Below are 24,200 nucleotides of genomic sequence, written 5' to 3' on the forward strand. Positions count from 1 at the left end.
ACGGTTTTCACTATTTTCACAACGTACGTCGATACGTCACAACAATGCATTACGACGCCCGCCAGCAGACGGAAGTGTGAAAGAGGCCTAAGGCTACTTTCACACTAGCATTTTTCGGCGGACGTCGCAATGCGTCGTTTAGGAGAAAAAACGCATCCTGCAAAGTTGTCTGCAGGATGCTTTTTTTCCCCATAGACTAGATAGACCGCTAATATGCAGGCAGAACCATCAGTAATACACTGCTCAAAAAATAAAGGGAACACTAAAATCCCACATCCTAGATATCACTGAATTAAATATTCTAGTTGCAAATCTTTATTCATTACATATTGGAATGTGTTGAGAACAATAAGGCTATGTTCACACGCTGCGGATTTTGCTGCGGATCCACAGCGTTTCCGCAGCAGTTTCCCATGCGTTTACAGTACAATGTAAACCTATGGGAAACGCAATCCGCAGTGCACATGCTGCTGAAAAAAACACGCGGAAACGCAGCGGTTTACATTCCGCAGCATGTCACTTCTTTTTGCGGAATCTGCAGCGGTTTTACACCTGCTCCATAATAGAAAACCACAGGTGGAAAACCACAGTGGAATCCGCACAAAAACCGCGGTAAATCCGCTATAAATCCGCAGGAAAGACGCAGTGTTTTTGCCCTGCGGATTTATCAAATCTGCTGCAGAAAAATCCGCAGTGGACCATTCTACTTGTGCACATACCCATAAAAATGATCAATGTAAATCACAACTAATATCCCAAGGAGGTCTGGATTTGGAATGATACTCAACATCAAAATGGAAAATCAAATTACAGGCTGATGCAACTTCAGTGGAAATGCCTCAAGACAAGGAAATGATGTTCTGTTGTGTGTGGCTTCCACATACTTGTATGACCTCCCAACTGCCCCAGCATATGGTCTCACAAGGGGTCTGAGGATTTCATCTCTGTACCTAATGGTAATCAGGCTACCTCTGGCGAGCACTTGGAGGGCTTTGCAGCCGTCCAAAGAAATGCCACCCCACACCATTACTGACCCAGTGCCAAACCGGTCATGCTGAAGGATGTTGCAGGCAGCAGATCGCTCTCCATGGCATCTCCAGACTCTGTCATGTCAGTCACATGTGCTCAGTGTGAACCTGCTTTCATCTGTGAAGAGCACAGGGCGCCACTGGCGCATTTGCCAATCCTTGTGTTCTGTGGCAAATGCCAAGCATCCTGCATGGTGTTGGGCTGTGAGCACAACCCCCATCTGAGGACCTCGGGTACTCAGACCATCCTCATGGTGTCGGTTTCTAACCGTTTGTACAGACACATGCACATTTGTGGCCTGCTGGAGGTCATTTTGCAGGGCTCTGGTAGTGCTTCTCCTGTTCCTCCTTGAACAAAGGCTGAGGTAGCGGTCCTGCTGCTGGGTTGTTGCCCTCCTACGGCCCCCTCCATGTCTCTTGGTGTACTGGCCTGTCTCCTGGTAGCGCCTCCAGCCTCTGGACACTACGCTGACAGGCACATCAAACCTTCTTGCCACAGCTCACATTGATGTGCCATCCTGGATGAGCTGCACTACCTGAGCCACTTGTGTGGGTTGTAGAGTCCGTCTCATGCTACCATGAGTGTGAAAGCACAACCAACATTCAAAAGTGACCAAAACATCAGCCAGAAAGCATTGGTACTGAGATGTGGTCTGTGGTCCCCACCTGCAGAACCACTCCTTTATTTAGTGTGTCTTGATAATTGCCAATATTTTCCATCTGTTGTCTATTCCATTTGCACAACAGCATGTGAAATCGATTGTCAAACAGTGTTGCTTCCTAAGTGGACAGTTTGATTTCACAGAAGTTTGATTTACTTGGAGTTATATTCTGTTATTTAAGTGTTCCCTTTATTTTTTTGAGCTGTGTATATTGTTCTATGTGCACAGGCCACCATTTTCAGCAGCATGTGTCATGTTTACACAGGATGACGTGATACCAAGAATGATCTTTTAAGCAAACCAAAAACTCAATCTGTGAACTTGCCTATTGTTTGTTTGTAGGGTGATCAACAGACTGTTTACATTGGATGGAAATGAGCTTTACTAGGAAGATAATAATCTTGCATTGTAAATGCACCTGTAAGAGTATGTGCACATGATGTCTTTTAGACGCCACCGTACCTGCATCTTTGGCAGGGACTTTCTTGACGTGTCCTCTTTGATGCTTTTGTGTCAGCTTTACCACTTCCAAGCAGAAGCTTCTACATGAATGGACCACTCAATTTTTTTAGCTGCTTCCCAGCTGTCTAAGCCTGAAGCCACTAAAAGAAGTGACAAAAGTCAGAACATGTGCATAACTAGTCATTTTGACATTACTGTACATATGTTCATTTTTTTGGCCATTTCTTTAGCTCTTTTTTGGGGGGATTACAGGTGGAATGCACGTGAAAAAGACATTTGCAAATAATCTAAGACGGCCAGATAATACAGAAAAGACTACTAGTACCCTCACACTGAACAAGAAACAATAATAATCTTTTTTTTTATATAGCGCTAACATATTCCGCAGCACTTTACAGTTAGCACACATTATCATCGCTGTCCCCGATGGGGCTCACAATCTAAATTCCCCATCAGTATGTCTTTGGAATGTGGGAGGAAACCGGAGAACCCGGAGGAAACCCATGCAAACACGGGGAGAACATACAAACTCCTTGCAGATGTTGTCCTTGGTGGGATTTGAACCCAGGACCCCAGCGCTGCAGTGCTAACCACTGAGCCGCCATGCTACCCCAAACGTATTAATTAGGCCAATTCATGTGGCGCATGGCATATGCTGTTTGTCAGATTTATAAATAGATTTAAAACATTTTTGTTTTTCATGTTTACTGTCTTTTGTGCAATTTCTTTTTTTTAATACACATTCTGAAGCATTTCAATGCAGTTTGTGTTTAAAGTACACCAGAAGATGAAATCAAGCAAATATGATACACATAAGAAATAGTAAATGAATTTGTAAATCATAAAATGTAACTGTGCTGCTCTAATTCCAGCGGATATAAAAAGTCTGCACAATTTGGTTACAATTCCAGGTTTTTGTAATGTAAAAAATTCATACCAAAAAGAATCCTTTCAGGGTGCAGGAGGGAGCTCGTGTGATGCAGCTCATGGGCCGCTGTTTTCGGCTCTTTGACTGACTCGGTCCTCAGGCCGTACAGGATCAACCAATTATAAGAGGGAGTTCACACTTATGCAACCACTATATTTTAATTTTAGTTATTTTTATTTCCCCCATGTTCCAATCTGTTTCTCAATGGATTTGTACAGATTATAGGAGAAATTAAAGGTGGAAAAGATTCTGAATTGATTCTTATTGCCATAATTTTTTTACATGACAAAAACCAGGCATTTTGCCAGGGGTGTGTAGAGTTTTTACGTCCACTGTATGTATAGTAATATTAAACACATTACTGTCATAACACTGCAGCATAAATTAGGGTTATACCCCTGGTAGGTCCTTCTGTTACATAAGGATGCACCAGTCTTATATTTTGTAACTGGGGGGCCTCACTATACACATTGCATATTGGTGGGCCCAGGTGGTTGAAGCTGCACTCCTGGGGTTAGAGGAATACCAAATCATGCTATATCTAACCTCACATGTTTACTTTTAACCTCTTTCCAAAATCTGACAATTCAGGTTTAGCTGTACCCCCTTTCATACTCAAGCCCTTGTCTTGCTTGCAGTGTCCCCTAAGTAGTGCATCAAGGAGGGTAAGTGGCAATGCCACTGATTTATCAATAGATTGACAAATCCTGAAAGTGTGTAGTATGCACTCTGTCAGGATTCCCCTCTATTACCAGCTTGAGTGGTCATTACATGGCTGCAAGAATGCAATTTGCACAGTTGTGGTGAAATGCCAGCCAGCTTTCCTTCTGCTTCTCTCAGTAGCATATCGAGAGAAGCCGGCAAAGCTGCTAGCCACAACTGTGCAAATCACAAAGCACACTGTCAGGATTCGGAAATCAGCATTCACATGCAGTGACTGCAGCGATTTATGTTCAGGTCGGAAAACCCTTTTAAGCTTCAGCAGAATAAGTTATATGAGAAAGCATGCAAATGTTTCTGGCTAGCCAATAAAGGTATCATGCCAATAATTCTTTAGTTTTTTTTTTACCATAACAAAAATTAAGATAAAAAGTCCCTGTTGACACAAGTATCATGGTTTCTGTGTATAATGGAGCCATGGATTTTACCAACTGTTGTTTGATGCATTATATAGTTATTATGCTTGCTTAGGAAGCACCACCATATTCCACAGCACTGTGAAGATTTCACTGCCATAATTGGGGCTCACAATTTAAACTCCCTCTCAGTATGTCAGTAGATCACGTGAAGTAATTATCACCCTCTACCCCTTGGTCAGACCTCATCTGGAATACTGTGTCCAGTTCTGAGAACCACATTTTAAAAAATACATTGAAAAACTGGAGCAAGTTCAGAGAAGAGCTACCAGGATGGTGACCGGTCTGCAAGAAATATCCTACAAGGGACGGTTAAAGGATCAGGGAATGTTTAGCTTGCAAAAAAGAAGGCTAAGAGTAGGCTTAATTGCTGTCTACAAATATCTGAAGGGCTGTCAGTGTAGAAGGATCATCATTATTCTCATTTGCATATGGAAACACGAGAAGCAAAGGAATGAAACTGAAAGGGAGAAGATACAGCTTAGATATTAAAAAAACACTTTTTGACAGTGAGGGTGATCAATGAGTGTAACAGGCTGCCACGAGAGGTGGTGAGTTCTCCTTCAATGGAAGTCTTCACACAGACGCTGGACAGATATATATCTGAGATGATTTAGTGAATCCTGCTTTGGGCAGGGGGTTGGACCAGATGACCCAGAAGGTCCCTTCCAACTCTAACATTCTAGGATTCTATGTCTTTTTAGAGTAAACTCGAGTACCTGGAGAAAAATGACACAAACACAGAGAGAATATATGATCTTCATGCAGATGTTGTCCTTGGTGGCATTTGACTCTGAGCCGCCATTTGTTACGGTTATAACCTTGTTTATATGGCACATGCTGGGTCCCTTAGTACTAGAGAATGGAACATCAACGTCTTAGCTATCTGTAATGCTTAAGAAAAGTTTGTTCTTCCTCCTTGGCATTAGTTTGGAAAAAACTTTCCTATTTCAATGTGACAATGGTCATGTCATAAAAAAAAGTGTTTTTTTGAGTTTGGTGTGGAAAACCATAACTGACTTTGACCCTGCCAAATACTATTGGATAGAACTGGAAGGAATGCTGATTACGTGCCTTATGCCAAGCCTTATCATAAAACACGAGTGCCACTTATTTGCTTTTACTGTATTTACCTTTTGTGGCTTAAAGGATATAAATCTACACATCTATTTCTTCAAATAAAAGTTTATGGTTGCAGAGCAGGGGTGGCATCTGTGTGGGCACGAATTTGGTTTGAGTGTGCAGTAAGAGTTTTAGGTGCATAGAAAAATTGACACTTAAAAATTTGACATGATAAGATGACTTACATGACTCTTTGGCTTTATGCAGATCCATACTTTATTTCAGTTTGCACATAATCTATGTGACTAAGGCTGGGGTTTGCCTTGTAAAACCTCTTGGTATAGCCTTTTAAGAAACACTCCTATCAAAGTTATTATCCTCTTAATATATTGCAGTGAACATATTATATATATTGCGCTGTGTACTTACAATTGCTCATTTTGCCTTTCTACCTAGCTAATTCTATGTCTACGATATCATGTGATTAAAAACAGATTAAATACAGTATATACTCAAGTATAAACCGACCCGAGTATAAGCCGAGGCACCTACTTTTGCCACGGAAAACTGGGTAAGCTCATTGACTTGAGTATAAGCCGGGTATGCATTGTCCCCTCATCCCTGTCCTGCTATGCATGGCTCCCCCTTCCCTGTCCTGGTTTGAATGCCTCCTCATCCCTGTCCCTATGCCTCCTCTGTCATTTTATGCATGGCTCCCCCTCCCCATCCCTGTCTGCATGCCTCCCCTCTCCCTGGCATTGTATGCATGTCTCCCCCGTCCCTGTCATTGTATGCATGTCTCCCCCGTTCCGTCCCTGTATGCATGCCTCCCCCGTTCTGTCCCTGTATGCATGCCTCCCCCGTTCCGTCCCTGTATGCATGCCTCCCCCGTTCCGTCCCTGTATGCATGCCTCCCTCATTCCATCCCTGTATGCATGCCTCCCCCTTCACTGTCCTGGTATGAATGCCTCCCCCATTCCATCCTTGTATGCATGCCTCCGCCGTTCCATCCCTGTATGCATGCCTCCCCCGTTCCGTCCCTGTATGCATGCCTCCCTCATTCCATCCCTGTATGCATGCCTCCCCCTTCACTGTCCTGGTATGAATGCCTCCCCCATTCCATCCTTGTATGCATGCCTCCGCCGTTCCATCCCTGTATGCATGCCTCCCCCGTTCCGTCCCTGTATGCATGCCTCCCCCATTCCGTCCCTGTATGCATGCCTCCCCATTCCGTCCCTGTATGCATGTCTCCCTCTTCCCTGTCTTGGTATGCATGCCTCCCCCGTTCCGTCCCTGTATGCATGCCTCCCCCGTTCCATCCCTGTATGCATGCCTCCCCCGTTCCATCCCTGTATGCATGCCTCCCCCGTTCCGTCCCTGTATGCTGCCTCCCCCGTTCCGTCCCTGTATGCATGCCTCTTATCCCCTATCCCTGTGTGCATGTTTCCTATTGGAAAAAAAAACCCAAAACATTTTACTCACCTATATGCGTGCCCTTGGTGCTGGCACTGCATCTCGTTCCGGCCGCTGGAGCCTGCCTGCAGCTCTTCCTGCCCAGCGATCACGTGGTACCGCTCATTAAGATAATGAATATGCGCTCCATGCCTATGGGAGTGGAGACGCGTCCATATTCATTACTTTAATGAGCAGTACCACGTGATCATTTGGCTGGAAAAGCAGCTGGCGCCGGCGGACGGAACGAGATGCAGTGCCAACACCAAGGGCGCGCAGGTAGGTGAGTATGGTGTGTGTTGGAAGCCGCTGGCTCCTGTTACCCTCTGCTCCTCCGCCCCTTCCCCTCCGGCTTTCTGAACCGTGACTCGTGTTTTCAGCACACAAAAAATGTGCTGAAAAACTCGGCTTATACACGAGTATATACAGTATTTCTAAACTCTGTGTAGAAACAGGAGGTCAGTTTTACCTGAACCATTCATGAGTCACTGCAAAAGTCCCTGATTGGGGGGAGGAGGGAGCAGCTGAATCAGGAGTTGAAGGGGAGAATAATTTCTGCAGGAACTAGAGACTCCCTGTTTCTACATAGAGCAGGGAAAAGAGAAGAATTAGCTGGGTATAAAGGCAAAATGAGTAATTGTATGCACACAGTGCTATATAATATGACTGCAATATATTAAGAAGACAAAAACTTTAATGGGAGTGTTTCTTTAATAGGGCACCATCCAAACACTGTTAAGACAATGATTATTTTGTAAAGTAGCCATAGAGCTCATGTACACAAAGTATTATGGCTTATTGAAATAACTCACCTAGATAAAAGTTACAGTATTTTGCTTGCTAAAAGGGGCACTGCAGTCTGTCAAAATGATCGCCTACCTACTGAAGAGTCATAATTGTTTGATCCATCTGGGTCCAACTCCTGGGGAGCCCACCAATTGTCCTTGGTTCTCCCGTGGCCACTAGAGTATGGCAGTCCCATAGAGCGGAAAGGAGCGGCAGCAGTTTTGCGCTACCAGCACTTCGATTTGTGGAGCCCACACAATCTATTCTCACTTAAGCAATGCAGGTGATCAATTTTTAAAACTGGAATCCCCCTTTAAAGTGAACTTCCAAATTCATCTTACTGCATATTTGGCTGGAAAAGTGAAGTACATACTGTACATTCATATAAATGTGGTCATTCAACAAATCATTAAATCTGGCAGAAGATCCATGCTGCCTGAGCTGCGGTAGCAGGAATCATGCAGAGGCGGCGCGATTGCACGCAGGTATATTTCACTTTTCAGAAAAAATATTTTTGAAAAGCTTTTGCCTGCCCCATTCCAGTTGACTCTCTGTGTGTACATAGGGAGGAACCTGTCAGTCATGGCTAGTGGGGCAGGGAGAAGCTGGACTATGTGCCTCACAGCTTGTCATGAATCTGATAACTGATTCCCTTTAAATTAAACAATAAGAAAATGCAACTACTGTAACTGTGCACACTGACACACTGTCCATTCTCTGTTCTAGGCTGCCGTGACCCTCATGTGGCTGGGAGTGCTCCCTTTATTTGCACAAACATTAGATTTTTCCTACCACCATTTTGCACAATTGGAAACTGTTTTAAAGAGCTTCAACTCAAATTACCCTACAATCACATATCTTCACAGTATTGGGAAGTCAGTGGAAGGTAAGATCCCTCCTTTCTGTCACTGTCTGTCTATAGGAAATACAGTAAGTATAGGCGCCCATACACCTTTAACAGCTGTCGGCCAACTGTTTGCTCAGCGAAAGACTGGATAAATCCCTACAAATTAATGATTAAACCTAATGATGAGCGAATGTGCTCGGATAATGTGTTATCGGCTCGGTGTTATCTGAGTATCTTTGCCGTGCTCAGATATTTTCGAGTCCCTGCAGCTGCATGTTTTGCCGTAACACATGCGCGGATTACCTGTTTGTTAGACAATCACTGCATGTGTTACAGCTGTCTACCGTGGCAAAACATGCAGCCGCAGGGGCTCGAATATATTATCCAAGCATGCCCGAGGTACTCGGAAAACACTCGAGCACGTTATCAGAGCACGCTCTGTCATCTGTCATGATCTCCATGGCCAGAGAACTAGCATAAGCCTCAATAGGAACAAGCTCTTGGAAGATGTAACTGTACTGACCATGAACTAAACCTACCGCATCATCTAGAAGTAGCCAGGTAGCATGTCCTACTTTTTATCCCTATATGCCCAGCGCCGGCCGGAGAACTAAATAATGCTAGCAGAGGGAAATATAAGACCTGACTCACCTCTAGAGAAATGCCCAAAAAGGAGACAGAAGCCCCCCACATATATTGGCGGTGATATGAGATGAAACAACAAACGCAGCAGGAAAATAGTTTTAGCAAATTTGAGGTCCGCTTTCTAGATAGCAGAAGACAGAAAGCATACTTTCATGGTCAGTAGAAAACCCTAACAAAACACATCCAGAAATTACTTTAGGACTCTGGCATTAACTCATAATACCAGAGTGGCAATTCCTGATCAACAAGAGCTTTCCAGACACAGTAACGAAACTGCAGCTGTGAACTGGAACCAAAATACAAAAACAAAACATGGACGAATGTCCAACTTATCTAGTAGATGTCTGGGAGCAGGAACAAGCACAGAGAGGCTTCTGATAACATTGTTGACCGGCAAGCATCTAACAGAGAAGCCAGATTATATAGCGACACCCAGATCTAATCAGAACAGGTGAACAGGGAAGATGATGTCACAAGTTCAATTCCACCAGTAGCCACCGGGGGAGCCCAGAATCCAAATTCACAACAGTACCCCCCCCTCAAGGAGGGGGCACCGAACCCTCACCAGAACCACCAGGGCGATCAGGATGGGCCCTATGAAAGGCACGAACCAGATCAGAGGCATGAACATCAGATGCAGTGACCCAAGAATTATCCTCCTGGCCGTATCCCTTCCACTTGACCAGATACTGGAGTCTCCGTCTGGAAACACGGGAGTCTAGGATTTTTTCCACAACGTACTCCAACTCACCCTCAACCAACACCGGAGCAGGAGGCTCAACGGAAGGCACAACAGGTGCCTCATACCTGCGCAATAACGACCGATGAAAAACGTTATGAATAGAAAAGGATGCAGGGAGGTCCAAACGGAAGGAAACAGGGTTAAGAATCTCCAATATTTTATACGGACCGATGAACCGAGGCTTAAACTTAGGAGATGAGACCCTCATAGGGACAAAACGAGAAGACAACCACACCAAATCTCCAACACAAAGCCGAGGACCAACACGACGGTGACGGTTGGCAAAAAGCTGAGTCTTCTCCTGGGACAGCTTTAAATTGTCCATCACCTGCCCCCAGATATGATGCAATCTCTCCACCACCGCATCCACTCCAGGACAATCCGAGGATTCCATCTGACCGGAGGAAAATCGAGGGTGGAACCCCGAATTACAGAAAAACGGGGACACCAAAGTGGCAGAGCTGGCCCGATTATTGAGGGCGAACTCCGCCAATGGCAAAAAAGCAACCCAATCATCCTGGTCAGCAGACACAAAACACCTCAGATATGTCTCCAGGGTCTGATTAGTCCGCTCGGTCTGGCCATTAGTCTGAGGGTGAAAAGCAGACGAAAAAGACAAATCTATGCCCATCCTAGCACAGAATGCCCGCCAAAATCTAGACACAAATTGGGTTCCTCTGTCAGAAACGATATTCTCAGGAATACCATGCAAACGAACAACATTTTGAAAAAACAGGGGCACCAACTCGGAAGAAGAAGGCAATTTGGGCAGGGGAACCAAATGGACCATCTTAGAAAAACGGTCACACACCACCCAGATGACAGACATCTTCTGAGAAACAGGCAGATCTGAAATAAAATCCATCAAGATGTGTGTCCAAGGCCTCTTAGGAATAGGCAAGGGCAACAATAATCCACTAGCCCGAGAACAACAAGGCTTGGCCCGAGCACAAACGTCACAAGACTGCACAAAGCCTCGCACATCTCGTGACAGGGAAGGCCACCAGAAGGATCTTGCCACCAAATCCCTGGTACCAAAAATTCCAGGATGACCTGCCAATGCAGAAGAATGTACCTCAGAGATGACTCTACTGGTCCAATCATCAGGAACAAACAACCTATCAGGCGGACAACGATCCGGTCTATCCGCCTGAAACTCCTGCAAGGCCCGCCGCAGGTCTGGAGAAACGGCTGACAAGATAACTCCCTCCTTAAGAATACCTGTGGGGTCAGAGTTGCCGGGTGAATCAGGCTCAAAACTCCTAGAAAGGGCATCCGCCTTAACATTCTTAGAACCCGGTAGGTACGATACCACAAAATTAAACCGAGAGAAAAATAATGACCAGCGCGCCTGTCTAGGATTCAGGCGCCTGGCGGTCTCAAGATAGATCAAATTTTTGTGGTCAGTCAATACCACCACCTGATGTCTGGCCCCCTCGAGCCAATGGCGCCACTCCTCAAACGCCCACTTCATGGCCAAAAGCTCCCGATTCCCAACATCATAATTCCGCTCAGCGGGCGAAAATTTACGGGAAAAGAAGGCACAAGGCCTCATCACGGCGCAGTCAGAACTTTTCTGCGACAACACTGCCCCAGCCCCGATCTCAGAAGCGTCGACCTCAACCTGAAAAGGAAGAGTCACATCAGGCTGACGCAACACAGGGGCAGAAGAAAAACGGCGCTTAAGCTCCTGAAAGGCCTCCACAGCATCAGGGGACCAATTAGCAACATCAGCACCCTGTCTAGTCAAATCGGTCAATGGCTTAACGACATCCGAAAAACCAGAAATAAATCGACGATAAAAGTTGGCAAAGCCCAAAAATTTCTGAAGACTTTTAAGAGAAGAGGGCTGCGTCCAATCACAAATAGCTTGAACCTTGACAGGATCCATCTCAATGGAAGAGGGAGAAAAAATATATCCCAAAAAGGAAATTCTCTGAACCCCAAAAACGCACTTAGAACCCTTGACACACAGAGAATTAAACCGCAAAACCTGAAAAACCCTCTTAACTTGCCGGACATGAGAGTCCCAATCATCCGAAAAAATCAGAATATCATCCAGATACACTATCATAAATTTATCCAAAAAATCGCGGAAAATATCATGCATAAAGGACTGGAAGACTGAAGGGGCATTAGAAAGACCAAAAGGCATCACCAAATACTCAAAGTGGCCCTCGGGCGTATTAAATGCGGTTTTCCACTCATCCCCCTGCCTGATCCGCACCAAATTATACGCCCCACGGAGATCAATCTTAGAGAACCACTTGGCCCCCTTTATGCGAGCAAACAAATCAGTCAGCAACGGCAATGGGTATTGATATTTAACCGTGATTTTATTCAAAAGCCGATAATCAATACATGGTCTCAAAGAGCCGTCTTTTTTTGACACAAAGAAAAAACCGGCTCCTAAGGGAGATGACGATGGACGAATATGTCCCTTTTCCAAGGACTCCTTTATATATTCTCGCATAGCAGTATGTTCAGGCACAGACAGATTAAATAAACGACCCTTTGGGTATTTACTACCCGGAATTAAATCTATAGCACAATCGCACTCACGGTGCGGAGGTAGTGAACCCAGCTTGGGTTCTTCAAAGACGTCACGATAATCAGACAGGAACTCAGGGATTTCAGAGGGAATAGATGATGAAATGGACACCAAAGGTACGTACCCATGAGTCCCCTTACATCCCCAGCTCAACACAGACATAGCTCTCCAGTCAAGGACTGGGTTGTGAGACTGCAGCCATGGCAATCCCAGCACCAAATCATCATGTAGATTATACAGCACCAGAAAACGAATAGTCTCCTGGTGATCCGGATTAATACACATAGTCACTTGTGTCCAGTATTGTGGTTTATTATTAGCCAATGGGGTGGAGTCAATCCCCTTCAGAGGAATAAGAGTCTCCAAAGGCTCTAAATCATACCCACAACGATTGGCAAAGGACCAATCCATAAGACTCAAAGCGGCGCCAGAGTCGATATAGGCGTCCGTAGTAATAGATGACAAAGAGCAAATCAGGGTCACAGACAAAATAAATTTAGACTGTAAAGTGCCAATGGGAACGGATTTATCAAGCTTTTTAGTACGCTTAAAGCATGCTGATATAACATGAGTAGAATCCCCACAATAGAAACACAACCCATTTTTCCGTCTAAAATTCTGCCGCTCGCTTCTGGACAGAATTCTATCACACTGCATGTTTTCTGGCGTCTTCTCAGTGGACACCGCCAGATGGTGCACTGGTTTGCGCTCCCGCAGACGCCTATCGATCTGAATGGCCATTGTCATGGACTCATTCAGACTTGCAGGCACAGGGAACCCCACCATAACATCCTTAATGGCATCAGAAAGACCCTCTCTGAAAGTAGCCGCCAAGGCACACTCATTCCACTGAGTAAGCACAGACCATTTACGGAATTTTTGGCAGTAAATTTCAGCTTCATCTTGCCCCTGCGATAGGGACATCAAAGTTTTTTCTGCCTGAAGTTCCAAATGAGGTTCCTCATACAGCAAGCCCAAGGCCAGAAAAAACGCATCCACATTGCGCAACGCAGGATCCCCTGGTGCCAATGCAAAAGCCCAATCTTGAGGGTCGCCGCGGAGCAAGGAAATCACAATCCCAACCTGCTGTGCAGGGTCTCCAGCAGAACGAGATTTCAGGGACAAAAATAACTTACAATTATTTCTAAAATTCTGAAAGCTAGATCTATTCCCTGAGAAGAATTCCGGCAAAGGAATTCTCGGCTCTGATACCGGAGCATGAACAACAAAATCTTGCAAACTTTGTACTTTCGTGGCGAGATTATTCAAACCTGCAGTTACACTCTGTAGATCCATTATAGACAGGTGAACATAGAGCCATTCAAAGATTAGAAGGAGAGAGAAAAAAAAGAAAGACTGCAGCATAGACAGACTGGCAAGTGATCCAATTAAGAGCACACTAACTACTAGAGGAAAAAAAAAAAAAAAAAAAAAAATTTTCAGCAGACTTCTTATTTCTCTCCTTTCTCAGCCAAGGATTTTAACCCTTTAGTGGGCCGGTCAAACTGTCATGATCTCCATGGCCAGAGAACTAGCATAAGCCTCAATAGGAACAAGCTCTTGGAAGATGTAACTGTACTGACCATGAACTAAACCTACCGCATCATCTAGAAGTAGCCAGGTAGCATGTCCTACTTTTTATCCCTATATGCCCAGCGCCGGCCGGAGAACTAAATAATGCTAGCAGAGGGAAATATAAGACCTGACTCACCTCTAGAGAAATGCCCAAAAAGGAGACAGAAGCCCCCCACATATATTGGCGGTGATATGAGATGAAACAACAAACGCAGCAGGAAAATAGTTTTAGCAAATTTGAGGTCCGCTTTCTAGATAGCAGAAGACAGAAAGCATACTTTCATGGTCAGTAGAAAACCCTAACAAAACACATCCAGAAATTACTTTAGGACTCTGGCATTAACTCATAATACCAGAGTGGCAATTCCTGATCAACAAGAGCTTTCCAGACACAGTAACGAAACTGCAGCTGTGAACTGGAACCAAAATACAAAAACAAAACATGGACGAATGTCCAACTTATCTAGTAGATGTCTGGGAGCAGGAACAAGCACAGAGAGGCTTCTGATAACATTGTTGACCGGCAAGCATCTAACAGAGAAGCCAGGTTATATAGCGACACCCAGATCTAATCAGAACAGGTGAACAGGGAAGATGATGTCACAAGTTCAATTCCACCAGTAGCCACCGGGGGAGCCCAGAATCCAAATTCACAACAGTCATCACTAATTAAGCTTGTCCATATTACACAATCTGCCTACTCATAGTATTGTCTCATAGCTACATCATTAACTGTGGCATTAGTTTTCCTATATTAGTTTTGCCATGTAATCTGAGAGCACCATGAGGTAGGGGCAGAGACCCTGATCACAGTGATGTGTCATTTACTAGGCTGTGCTTTGCAGGGAATTATAACTGCACAACTGGCTTGAATCACAGTCTAACTATATCCCCAGCACTGATTAGCAGCTCTCTGTCACTAAACAGTGTACTTAGAAAGCTGCTAATCAGTGACGCGGGCAGGGTTACAACATTCTGAGCTTTGCTAAATCTGCAACAGAGAAAACTATGATTCTGTCATAACTGCTGAACCCAGTAAACTAAGTGATACATCGCTGGAATCAGGGTCTCCGTCCCTACCTCGTACTGCTGTTGAATTACATAGCAAAAACCTGGTGATAGATTCTCTTTAACCCCTTCCTTTTACAGCAAGCAAGCTATTGACAGATGGGGGCTTCAGTAAGACCGGTGTGAGTTGCTGATCTTTTACTGCATAAATATAAGTATAAGTTTTTTGGACAGAGGGAAATAGCGGCTTATCTGGGACATACAAGTGCTTCTCACTAATTTAGAATATCATCAAAAAGTAAATTTATTTCAGTTCTTCAATACAAAAATTGAAACTCATGTATTATATAGAGTCATTACAAACAGAGTGATTCATTTCAATTGTTTATTTCTGTTAATGTTGATGATTATGGCTTACAGCCAATGAAAACCCAAAAGTCATTATCTCAGTAAATTAGAATATTTTATAACACCAGCTTGAAAAGTGATTTTAAAATCCCAAATGTTGGCCTACTGACATGTATGTTCAGTAAATGCACTCAATACTTGGTCGGGGCTCCTTTGGCATCAATTACTGCATCAATGCGGCGTGGCATGGAGGCGATCAGCCTGTGGCACTGCTGAGGTGTTTAGGAAGCCCAGGTTGCTTTGATAGCAGCCTTCAGCTCATCTGCATTCTTGGGTCTGATGTCTCATCTTCCTCTTGCCAATACCCCATAGATTCTCTATGGGGTTAAGGTTAGATGAGTTTGCTGGCCAATCAGGCACAGTGGTACTGTTGTTTGTAAACCAGGTATTGGTACTTTTGGCAGTGTGGACAGGTGCCAAGTCCTGCTGGAGAATGAAATTTCCATCTCCACAAAGCTTGTTGGCCGAGGAAAGCATGAAGTGCTCTAAAATTTCATGGTAGACGGCTGCACTGACTTTGGTCTTGATAAAACACAGTTGACCTACACCAGCAGATGACATGGCTCCCCAAACCATCACTGATTGTGGAAACTTCACACTAGACCTCAAGCAGCTTGGATTGTGTGCCTCTCCACTCTTCCTCCAGACTCTGGGACCTTGATTTCCAAATGAAATGCAAAATTTACTTTCATCTGAAAACACCTTGGACCACTGAGCAACAGTCCAGTTCTTTTCAGTCCAGTTCTTTTTCTCCTTGGCCCAGGGAAGGTGCTTCTGGCGTTGTCTATTGGTAATGAGTGGCTGGATACTTTTTGTATTGAAGTACTGAAATAAATTAACTTTTTGATGATATTCTAATTTAGTGAGAAGCAGTAATATGTAGAATTGTTTTCTGTACACACTGCTCAAAGGAATATGGGAACACTTAAATCACACATAAGATCTCAATGAATGAAATATTCCAGTTGAAAATTTTCATTGATTTAAGTTGTGTAATTGCTTGAGAAACGCTGAGATTCAACTTTTATTTGCAGGGCAGGTTGTGTCTGACCATTCATTTATCCCGCTTGCTAGATTAGGTTAGAGTCACACTTTTCTTACTGTTAATGACCGTGTGGTTTTTGCCGAACCAATAATAAACAATCAATTTACCCTTCATTTTTAATGAATACAACTTTCCTGACAAAAACACCTAACGCCTGTGTGCACATGTTGGTCGCGGCATAGCATGCGGCCCTTATATGCTGTCAGCGCTCTATGCTTTATCTAATACATGGAATCTCAACGCTGCCCTTTGTGATGGCAATATTCCCTTATTTTAACCCCTTCATGACATTGGGATTTTCCGTTTTTCCGTGTTCGTTTTTCGCTCCCCTCCTTCCCAGAGCCATAACTTTTTTATTTTTCCCTCAATATGGTCATGTGAGGGCTTATTTTTTGTGGGACGAGTTGTACTTTTGAACGATATCATTGGTTTTAGCATGTCGTGTACTAGAAAACGGGAAAAAAAATTCAAGTGCAGTGAAATTGCAAAAAAAGTGCAATCCCACACTTGTTTTTTGTTTGTTTTTTTTGCTAGGTTCACTAAATGCTAAAACTGACCTGCCATTATGATTCTCCAGGTCATTACGAGTTCATAGACACCGAACATGTCTAGGTTCTCTTTTATCTAAGTGGTGAAAAAAATTTCCAAACTTTGCTAAAAAAAAATTGTGCCATTTTCCGATACCCGTACCGTCTCAATTTTTCATGATCTGGGGTCGGTTGAGGGCTTATTTTTTGTGTGCCGAGCTGACGTTTTTAATGATACCATTTCGGTGCAGATACGTTCTTTTGATCGCCTGTTATTACATTTTAATGCAATGTCACGGCGACAAAAAAAAAGTAATTCTGGCGTTTCAAAGTTTTTTCTCGCTACGCCATTTAGTCATCAGGTTAATCCTTTTTTTTTTATTGATAGATTGGGCGATTCTGAACGCGGCGATACCAAATATGTGTAGGTTTGATTTTTTCATTGTTTTATTTTGAATGGGGCGAATGGGGGGTGATTTAAACTTTTATATTTTTTTTATTTTTTTCACATTTTTTTAACTTTTATTTTTTTTTTACTTTTGCCAATAGCCTCCATGGGAGGCTAGAAGGTGGCACCACTCGATCGGCTCTGCTACATAGCAGCGATCATCAGATCGCTCCTATGTAGCTGAATTCCTGCATTGCTATGAGCGCCGACCACTGGGTGGCACTCACAGCAGGCCGGGATCAGTAACCATAGAGGTCTCAAGGACCTCTATGGTTACTATGCAGACGCATTGCTGACCCCCGATCATGTGACGGGGGTCGGCGATGCTCTCATTTCCGGCCCGATGGCCGGAAGCGCCTTTTAAATGTTTGACAGCGGCATTTAACTAGATAATAGCGGCGGGTGGATTGCGATTCCACCCGTCACTATTGCAGGCACATGTCAGCTGTTCAAAACAGCTGCCATGTCCCAGCTATGATGCGGGCTCACCGCCGGAGCCCACATCAAAGCAGGGGTTCTGACCTCGGACGTACTATCCCGTCCGAAGACAGAAAGGGGTTAAAGCAGCATGTTGTAATGTATGTAGGATGCTCAAAACTAATTCTTGTCAAAATCCCCTCTGGTCTATGACTCAGTCAGTATGAGTCACAGTTATACAGGTGTGCCCTACCAAATAAATGTGAAAAGATCTATGATCAAGAGAGGGTTAAGGAAGGAAATATGTATAACAATAACATATAACTGTTATTGTTATTCAGTAAAAATGATGGCACAGTGCAAAAAGTGATTCATTAAAATGTCTGAATTAAAGGGGTGGCCCAAAATACAAATTAATTTTCATCCTAAATCTCTATCTATTTGATGTCATAATCTAATCTATTTTCTAATATACATTAATGTAAATTTCCCTATCCTTTCCTAGCTACACTATCTAACTGTTTTTATTTTTTTTTTACAACTTCCTTTTTCATGATGCTTCATTTGAGAGTTCCCAATACATGCTGGGATACGCAAAGCATTATCAGGGGCCAGAGGCTCTGGTCACTGCCATGGGTGTAATGTTCGCAGAGGTCACATCCGGTTCCGTGCAGGTAGGAGGCCGCCAACGCCAGTACCGACTTTGCCTGGATGTCCGTCCTCGGATGCACATTCAGCTGAAGTGTATTGCGGCACAGAGACCAGCCTGTTGCATGTGCTGTTATATACGCTGCTGGCCCAGTCAGAGGCCAGCAGCGGATGTCAGCATGCATGTGCTAACATATAGCAGGACTAGCAGCATATATACGAGAATGGGGAATATATACACTCACTGGCCACTTTATTAGGTACACCTGTCCAACTTCTTGTTAACACTTAATTTCTAATCAGCCAATCACATGGCGGCAACTCAGTGCATTTAGGCATGTAGACATGGTCAAGACAATCTCCTGCAGTTCAAACCGAGCATCAGTATGGGGAAGAAAGGTGATTTGAGTGCCTTTGAACGTGGCATGGTTGTTGGTGCCAGAAGGGCTGGTCTGAGTATTTCAGAAACTGCTGATCTACTGGGATTTTCACGCACAACCATCTCTAGGGTTTACAGAGAATGGTCCGAAAAAGAAAAAAAATCCAGTGAGCGGCAGTTCTGTGGGCGGAAATGCCTTGTTGATGCCAGAGGTCAGAGGAGAATGGGCAGACTGGTTCGAGCTGATAGAAAGGCAACAGTGACTCAAATCGCCACCCGTTACAACCAAGGTAGGCCTAAGAGCATCTCTGAACGCACAGTGCGTCGAACTTTGAGGCAGATGGGCTACAGCAGCAGAAGACCACACCGGGTACCACTCCTTTCAGCTAAGAACAGGAAACTGAGGCTACAATTTGTACAAGCTCATCGAAATTGGACAGTAGAAGATTGGAAAAACGTTGCTTGGTCTGATGAGTCTCGATTTCTGCTGCGACATTCGGATGGTAGGGTCAGAATTTGGCGTAAACAACATGAAAGCATGGATCCATCCTGCCTTGTATGGAGCATCTTTGGGATGTGCAGCCGACAAATCTGCGGCAACTGTGTGATGCCATCATGTCAATATGGACCAAAATCTCTGAGGAATGCTTCCAGCACCTTGTTGAATCTATGCCACGAAGAATTGAGGCAGTTCTGAAGGCAAAAGGGGGTCCAACCCGTTACTAGCATGGTGTACCTAATAAAGTGGCCGGTGAGTGTATATATATAGCAGGATGGGTCCAGGATGGGAAACATATATACCAGGATGGGCCAAGGATGGGGAACATATTTATTTTATAGCGCCATTTATTCCATGGCTCTTTACATGTGAGGAGGGGAGTGCATAATAAAAACAAGTACAGTAATCTTAAACAATACAAGTCACAACTGGTACAGAAGGAGAGAGGACCCTGCCCGCGAAGGCTCACAATCTACAAGTACCGTATATACCAGGATGGGGGATATACAGCTCTGGCAAAAATTAAGAGACCACTGCAAAATTTTCAGTTTGTCTGATTTTTCTCTTTATAGGTATATTTTTGAGTAAAATGTAAATTGTTCTTTTATTCTATAAACTTCTGACAGCATGTCTCCGAAGTTCCAAGCAATAAATTTTGTATTATTTTTTCTGAAAAGGAGAAATGGTCAAAATTAAAACAAACAAACAAAAAAAAACCAGTGCTTTCAGACCTCAAATAATACAAAGAAAACAAGCTCATCATCATTCAGAAACGAAAATACTAATGTTTTAACTCAGGAAGAGTCCAGAAATCAATATGTTGTGGAATAACCATGATTTTTAATCACAGCTTTCATGCATCTTGGCATGCTTTCCACCAGTCTTTCACACTGCTTCTGGCGCAAAAATGTAAGCAGTACTTTGTTTGATGGCTTGTGACTATCCATCATCCTCTTGATTACATTCCAGAGGTTTTCAATGGGGTTCAGGTCTGGAGATTGGGCTGCCCATGACAGGGTTTTGATGTGAGGGTCTCTTAATTTTTGTCAGAGCTGTATATATTGCCAAGATGGGGAACATACAGTATATACCAGGATGGGGATAGATATACCTGGATGGGAAACATATGTACCAGTATGGTGGATATACTGTATATGCTAGGTTGTTGACCAGGATAAGGGACATATATACCAGGATGGGCCAAGGATGGCGAAAATATGTACAAGGTTGGGGTCCAGCATAATGGACATATATACCAGGATGGGGAACATATACATACCAGGATGGGGAACATATAAACCAGGAAGGAGCCCAGAATGGGGGATATTACTACTAATGGTGGAGGGGGGAAACTTTTCTGTCCTTATATGATTTAGAACACTACAAGATAACTACAAAAGAACAACCAGTATACTGTGCTATGTTAAAAGATAATCTTTATTAAACAAAACTACAAACACCTGTAGCCACAATTATAATTCTTGTAAATCTCAAATACCAGAAGGTATGTTGGTATATGTCACTACTTGATAAGTATAGGAAAATACATCAATGCTGCTTTTGATCTACCATTGATATGAGAAAAAGTGCTTAGTGCTATTTCATAGTAAGAACCCCAGGTGGCGCCCTAGTATCATAGACACCTTTGTGACCATGGGATAACGTAACCGCAATACAAGACACTTACATAGCAGGGTGACCTTCACAGCGTGGTTTTCCTAAGCGCCCCAACGCGCGTTTCGTTCCTTCATCAGGAGGCGAACTGATGAAGGAACGAAACGCGCGTTGGGGCGCTTAGGAAAACCACGCTGTGAAGGTCACCCTGCTATGTAAGTGTCTTGTATTGCGGTTACGTTATCCCATGGTCACAAAGGTGTCTATGATACTAGGGCGCCACCTGGGGTTCTTACTATGAAATAGCACTAAGCACTTTTTCTCATATCAATGGTAGATCAAAAGCAGCATTGATGTATTTTCCTATACTTATCAAGTAGTGACATATACCAACATACCTTCTGGTATTTGAGATTTACAAGAATTATAATTGTGGCTACAGGTGTTTGTAGTTTTGTTTAATAAAGATTATCTTTTAACATAGCACAGTATACTGGTTGTTCTTTTGTAGTTATCATATCGTGGTCAGTTATATGTGCCGTAACAATATTAGGGGATTTTGAGAACACTACAAGAGCCCATACATCTAAGATGCAGAGATTGGGGGTCAGGTCCAAAATTTGCATCAGGGCCCATTAGACTCTAGTTATGCTACTGATTACCAAAGTCTCTGCCCCCTCCGTCACACAAGCATCATCAATGACCTCCGTTTGGGGAGCTGGGCTAGTCTCTGTGCGACGTCCACTGTGTGATGTGCACTGCGCTCTCTCGCCAGGTCAGGTCAGTCAACAGAGCACACTGTCAGTGTGCATTGTAAGATGAACACCTAGCTTGCATAGGCCAGTGCCTCCCTAGCAAGTGATGTCAACTCTCTAGTTCAGTTGATGTAATTCATTAGACTGATTTTTACTAGTACAAGTTGGACTGAAAAGTGACCGCCTGTAAACTTATGCCCAGCTAATAAGGGCACAGTCATCTTATCATAAAAATCACAAGGGTTCCATGGAAGTATGAGATAACACAAGATGTAAGCACTGGGATTAGGCAAAAGGTGAGGCTGCAATTATAATTATCGTCTTACCAGTACAGCCTCGGATTGGTTCTTATAGTTCCCTGCACAACGTGTCCTCTGATATTCATGCTGCAATAGTGCCAGCTGGACTAATCTTCAAGATAGCAGAGCCTGTGTGCATTGTGGTTGGGGAATTCCCTGCTCGGTTGTACGGTATACAGTCCAGCAGACTTGTGGCATGCAGTGTAGGGGAGCAGTGATACTTTACACCTACACTGTGATTCATGTCACAGCGCTCTGACATTTGAATAAGAGCACGAGACTTGCACATGTATTGACTTTCGCTTGGTACCTGTATGCCTTAGGCCTCTTTCACATGTCCTTTTAAAACACATGCGTGACAAAAACGGTACCAATGTCATCCGTGTGTCCATTTTTACCATCAGCGTGACATCCATGTGTCTGTTTTTATCATCAGTGTTACATCCATGTGTCGATTTTAACCATTAGTGTGTCATCCGCGTGTCTGTTTTTGCCATCAATGTATCATCAGTGTATTTCCGGATAAAGAAATAAATTACAAAGTTTCTCCTATACTCTGCAATGTTAAATACAGACAGCACACGGAATGCATTTGTGTGCTGTACGTGCTTTTCATTGATCCATAGACTTGTCATCCGTGCTGCCAGAAAAAAACAGACGTGTTTTTTTTTTGCACGAACACACTGCATATACATGACATGGGAGTATACTCCATACTACAGAACAGGAGAAGGACTTGAGTATTCTGCTTACAAGTAAGCTGAGCAGCAAAACTCAATGTCAGGCAGCAGCCGCAAAAGCAAAGAAGACATTAGGATGTATAAAAAGACATATAAAATCCCGTTTTCCCAGAGTATTGTTACTCCTTTATAAATCACTTATGAGGCTACATCTAGAATATGTGATACAGTTCTGAGCTCCCTATTTTAACCCCTTTACGTCTTTGGACGTACCCCTTCATTCTGGATGGGAAGGGGGAGCTCATGTTGCATGATAACCAACCAAGACCCGGCTGTCACTACCAGGAGCAGTGCCCGCACCGCCCCCAGCTGTTTAACCCCCAATTGCTGTGATCAATATTGATAGCAACATATAGGAGACTGGGAGAAAAAGGGGACTCCCCCTTCCATCTGATGAGCGCCCCCACAACGTCATCTCGAGGGCCTGATTTGTAGCATGGCAATCTGAGATCATCATGATGACATCCGGGTTACGAAGCTTTGAAAAGCCTGTTAGACCATGCTCACAGCATGGTCTAAGAAATTTCTGTCTGTGCTACTCTGACAGGTATAAAGCATTGCAGTGCTAGTGCATTGCTATGCATTATACCAGCAATCAGAGTGAAAAAAATTAAAGTCCCATAGAGGGATTAAGTAAAAAAGTTTTAATAAATTCCACGCCCATGAATATTCATTTCTCTTAAGTAGCGGGCACAAGTGACTGCCCGGCAGCTACAGGAAGCCGGCGGCTGACACTGTGCGCACTACTGAAGAACGAGCAATGAATGCTCACTGCCCTCCACGCACATAGTCCCGGCATGCAGAGCAGGTAGTATTCCGGCAGCTGTCCTTCGGCTTGTAAGCAGCACATGACGTCCCTGCCATTCACTGCTTACAATCCTAAAGCAGCTGCTTGCATCGGAACAAGACGCTGCGAGGGAGTGCAGGAAGATAAGTGTAATGTTTTTGTTTTTTAAAAATTTTTTTTGATGGGGTCATGCATACCAGGATGGGGATGGGGGCCAATCATACCAGGATAAGGATGGGGCCATGCATACCAGGACGGGGATGGGGGCCAATCATACCAGGATAAGGATGGGGCCATGCATATCAGGATGCTATTAAAGCAAAATTAATATTCATTGCATTTCACGTCCATGGGCGTGAAATGCAGTGAATATTCATTTCTCTTAAGCAGCAGGCACAGGACTTAGCTGCAGCCGCCGGACTCCTGCCTCCTGTGACGCGCTGGTCCGCTGCTACTGCTCCAACCTCCCCACCTCAGCCAGAGCCGGTTCATCCGGACTATAAGATGCACCCCCATTTTTTTAGGAAAAAAAGTGTATCTTATAGTTCAAAAAATACAGTATGCTTTTTCATCATACCGGCGAACAAAAAGTGGAATAAAACGAGATCAAAAAGACAAATGTAAATAAAAATTGTATTACTAAAAATGCGAAATCGTCCTGCAAATAAAGTCACCATATAAAGCAATTAAAGGAAAAGTAAAAAAGCTATATCTCTCAGAATACAGCCATGCAAAAATAATAATTTTTTC

The 24,200-nt window shown here is 43.8% G+C and overlaps 1 protein-coding gene across 1 annotated transcript in view; it reads left to right on the plus strand.

Annotated features, from left to right (window-relative positions):
- Nucleotides 1-24,200, plus strand: part of CPM (carboxypeptidase M) — a 129,741-nt gene that overhangs the window by 2,796 nt on the left and 102,745 nt on the right. Inside the window, exon 2 of the mRNA XM_077265249.1 lies at nucleotides 8,243-8,402. Coding sequence (XP_077121364.1) covers nucleotides 8,243-8,402 — 160 coding nt within the window. The remainder of the gene's footprint in view (nucleotides 1-8,242; nucleotides 8,403-24,200) is intronic.

The sequence above is a fragment of the Ranitomeya variabilis genome, chromosome 5, assembly GCF_051348905.1.
Source record: "Ranitomeya variabilis isolate aRanVar5 chromosome 5, aRanVar5.hap1, whole genome shotgun sequence".
Lineage (NCBI taxonomy): Eukaryota > Metazoa > Chordata > Amphibia > Anura > Dendrobatidae > Ranitomeya > Ranitomeya variabilis.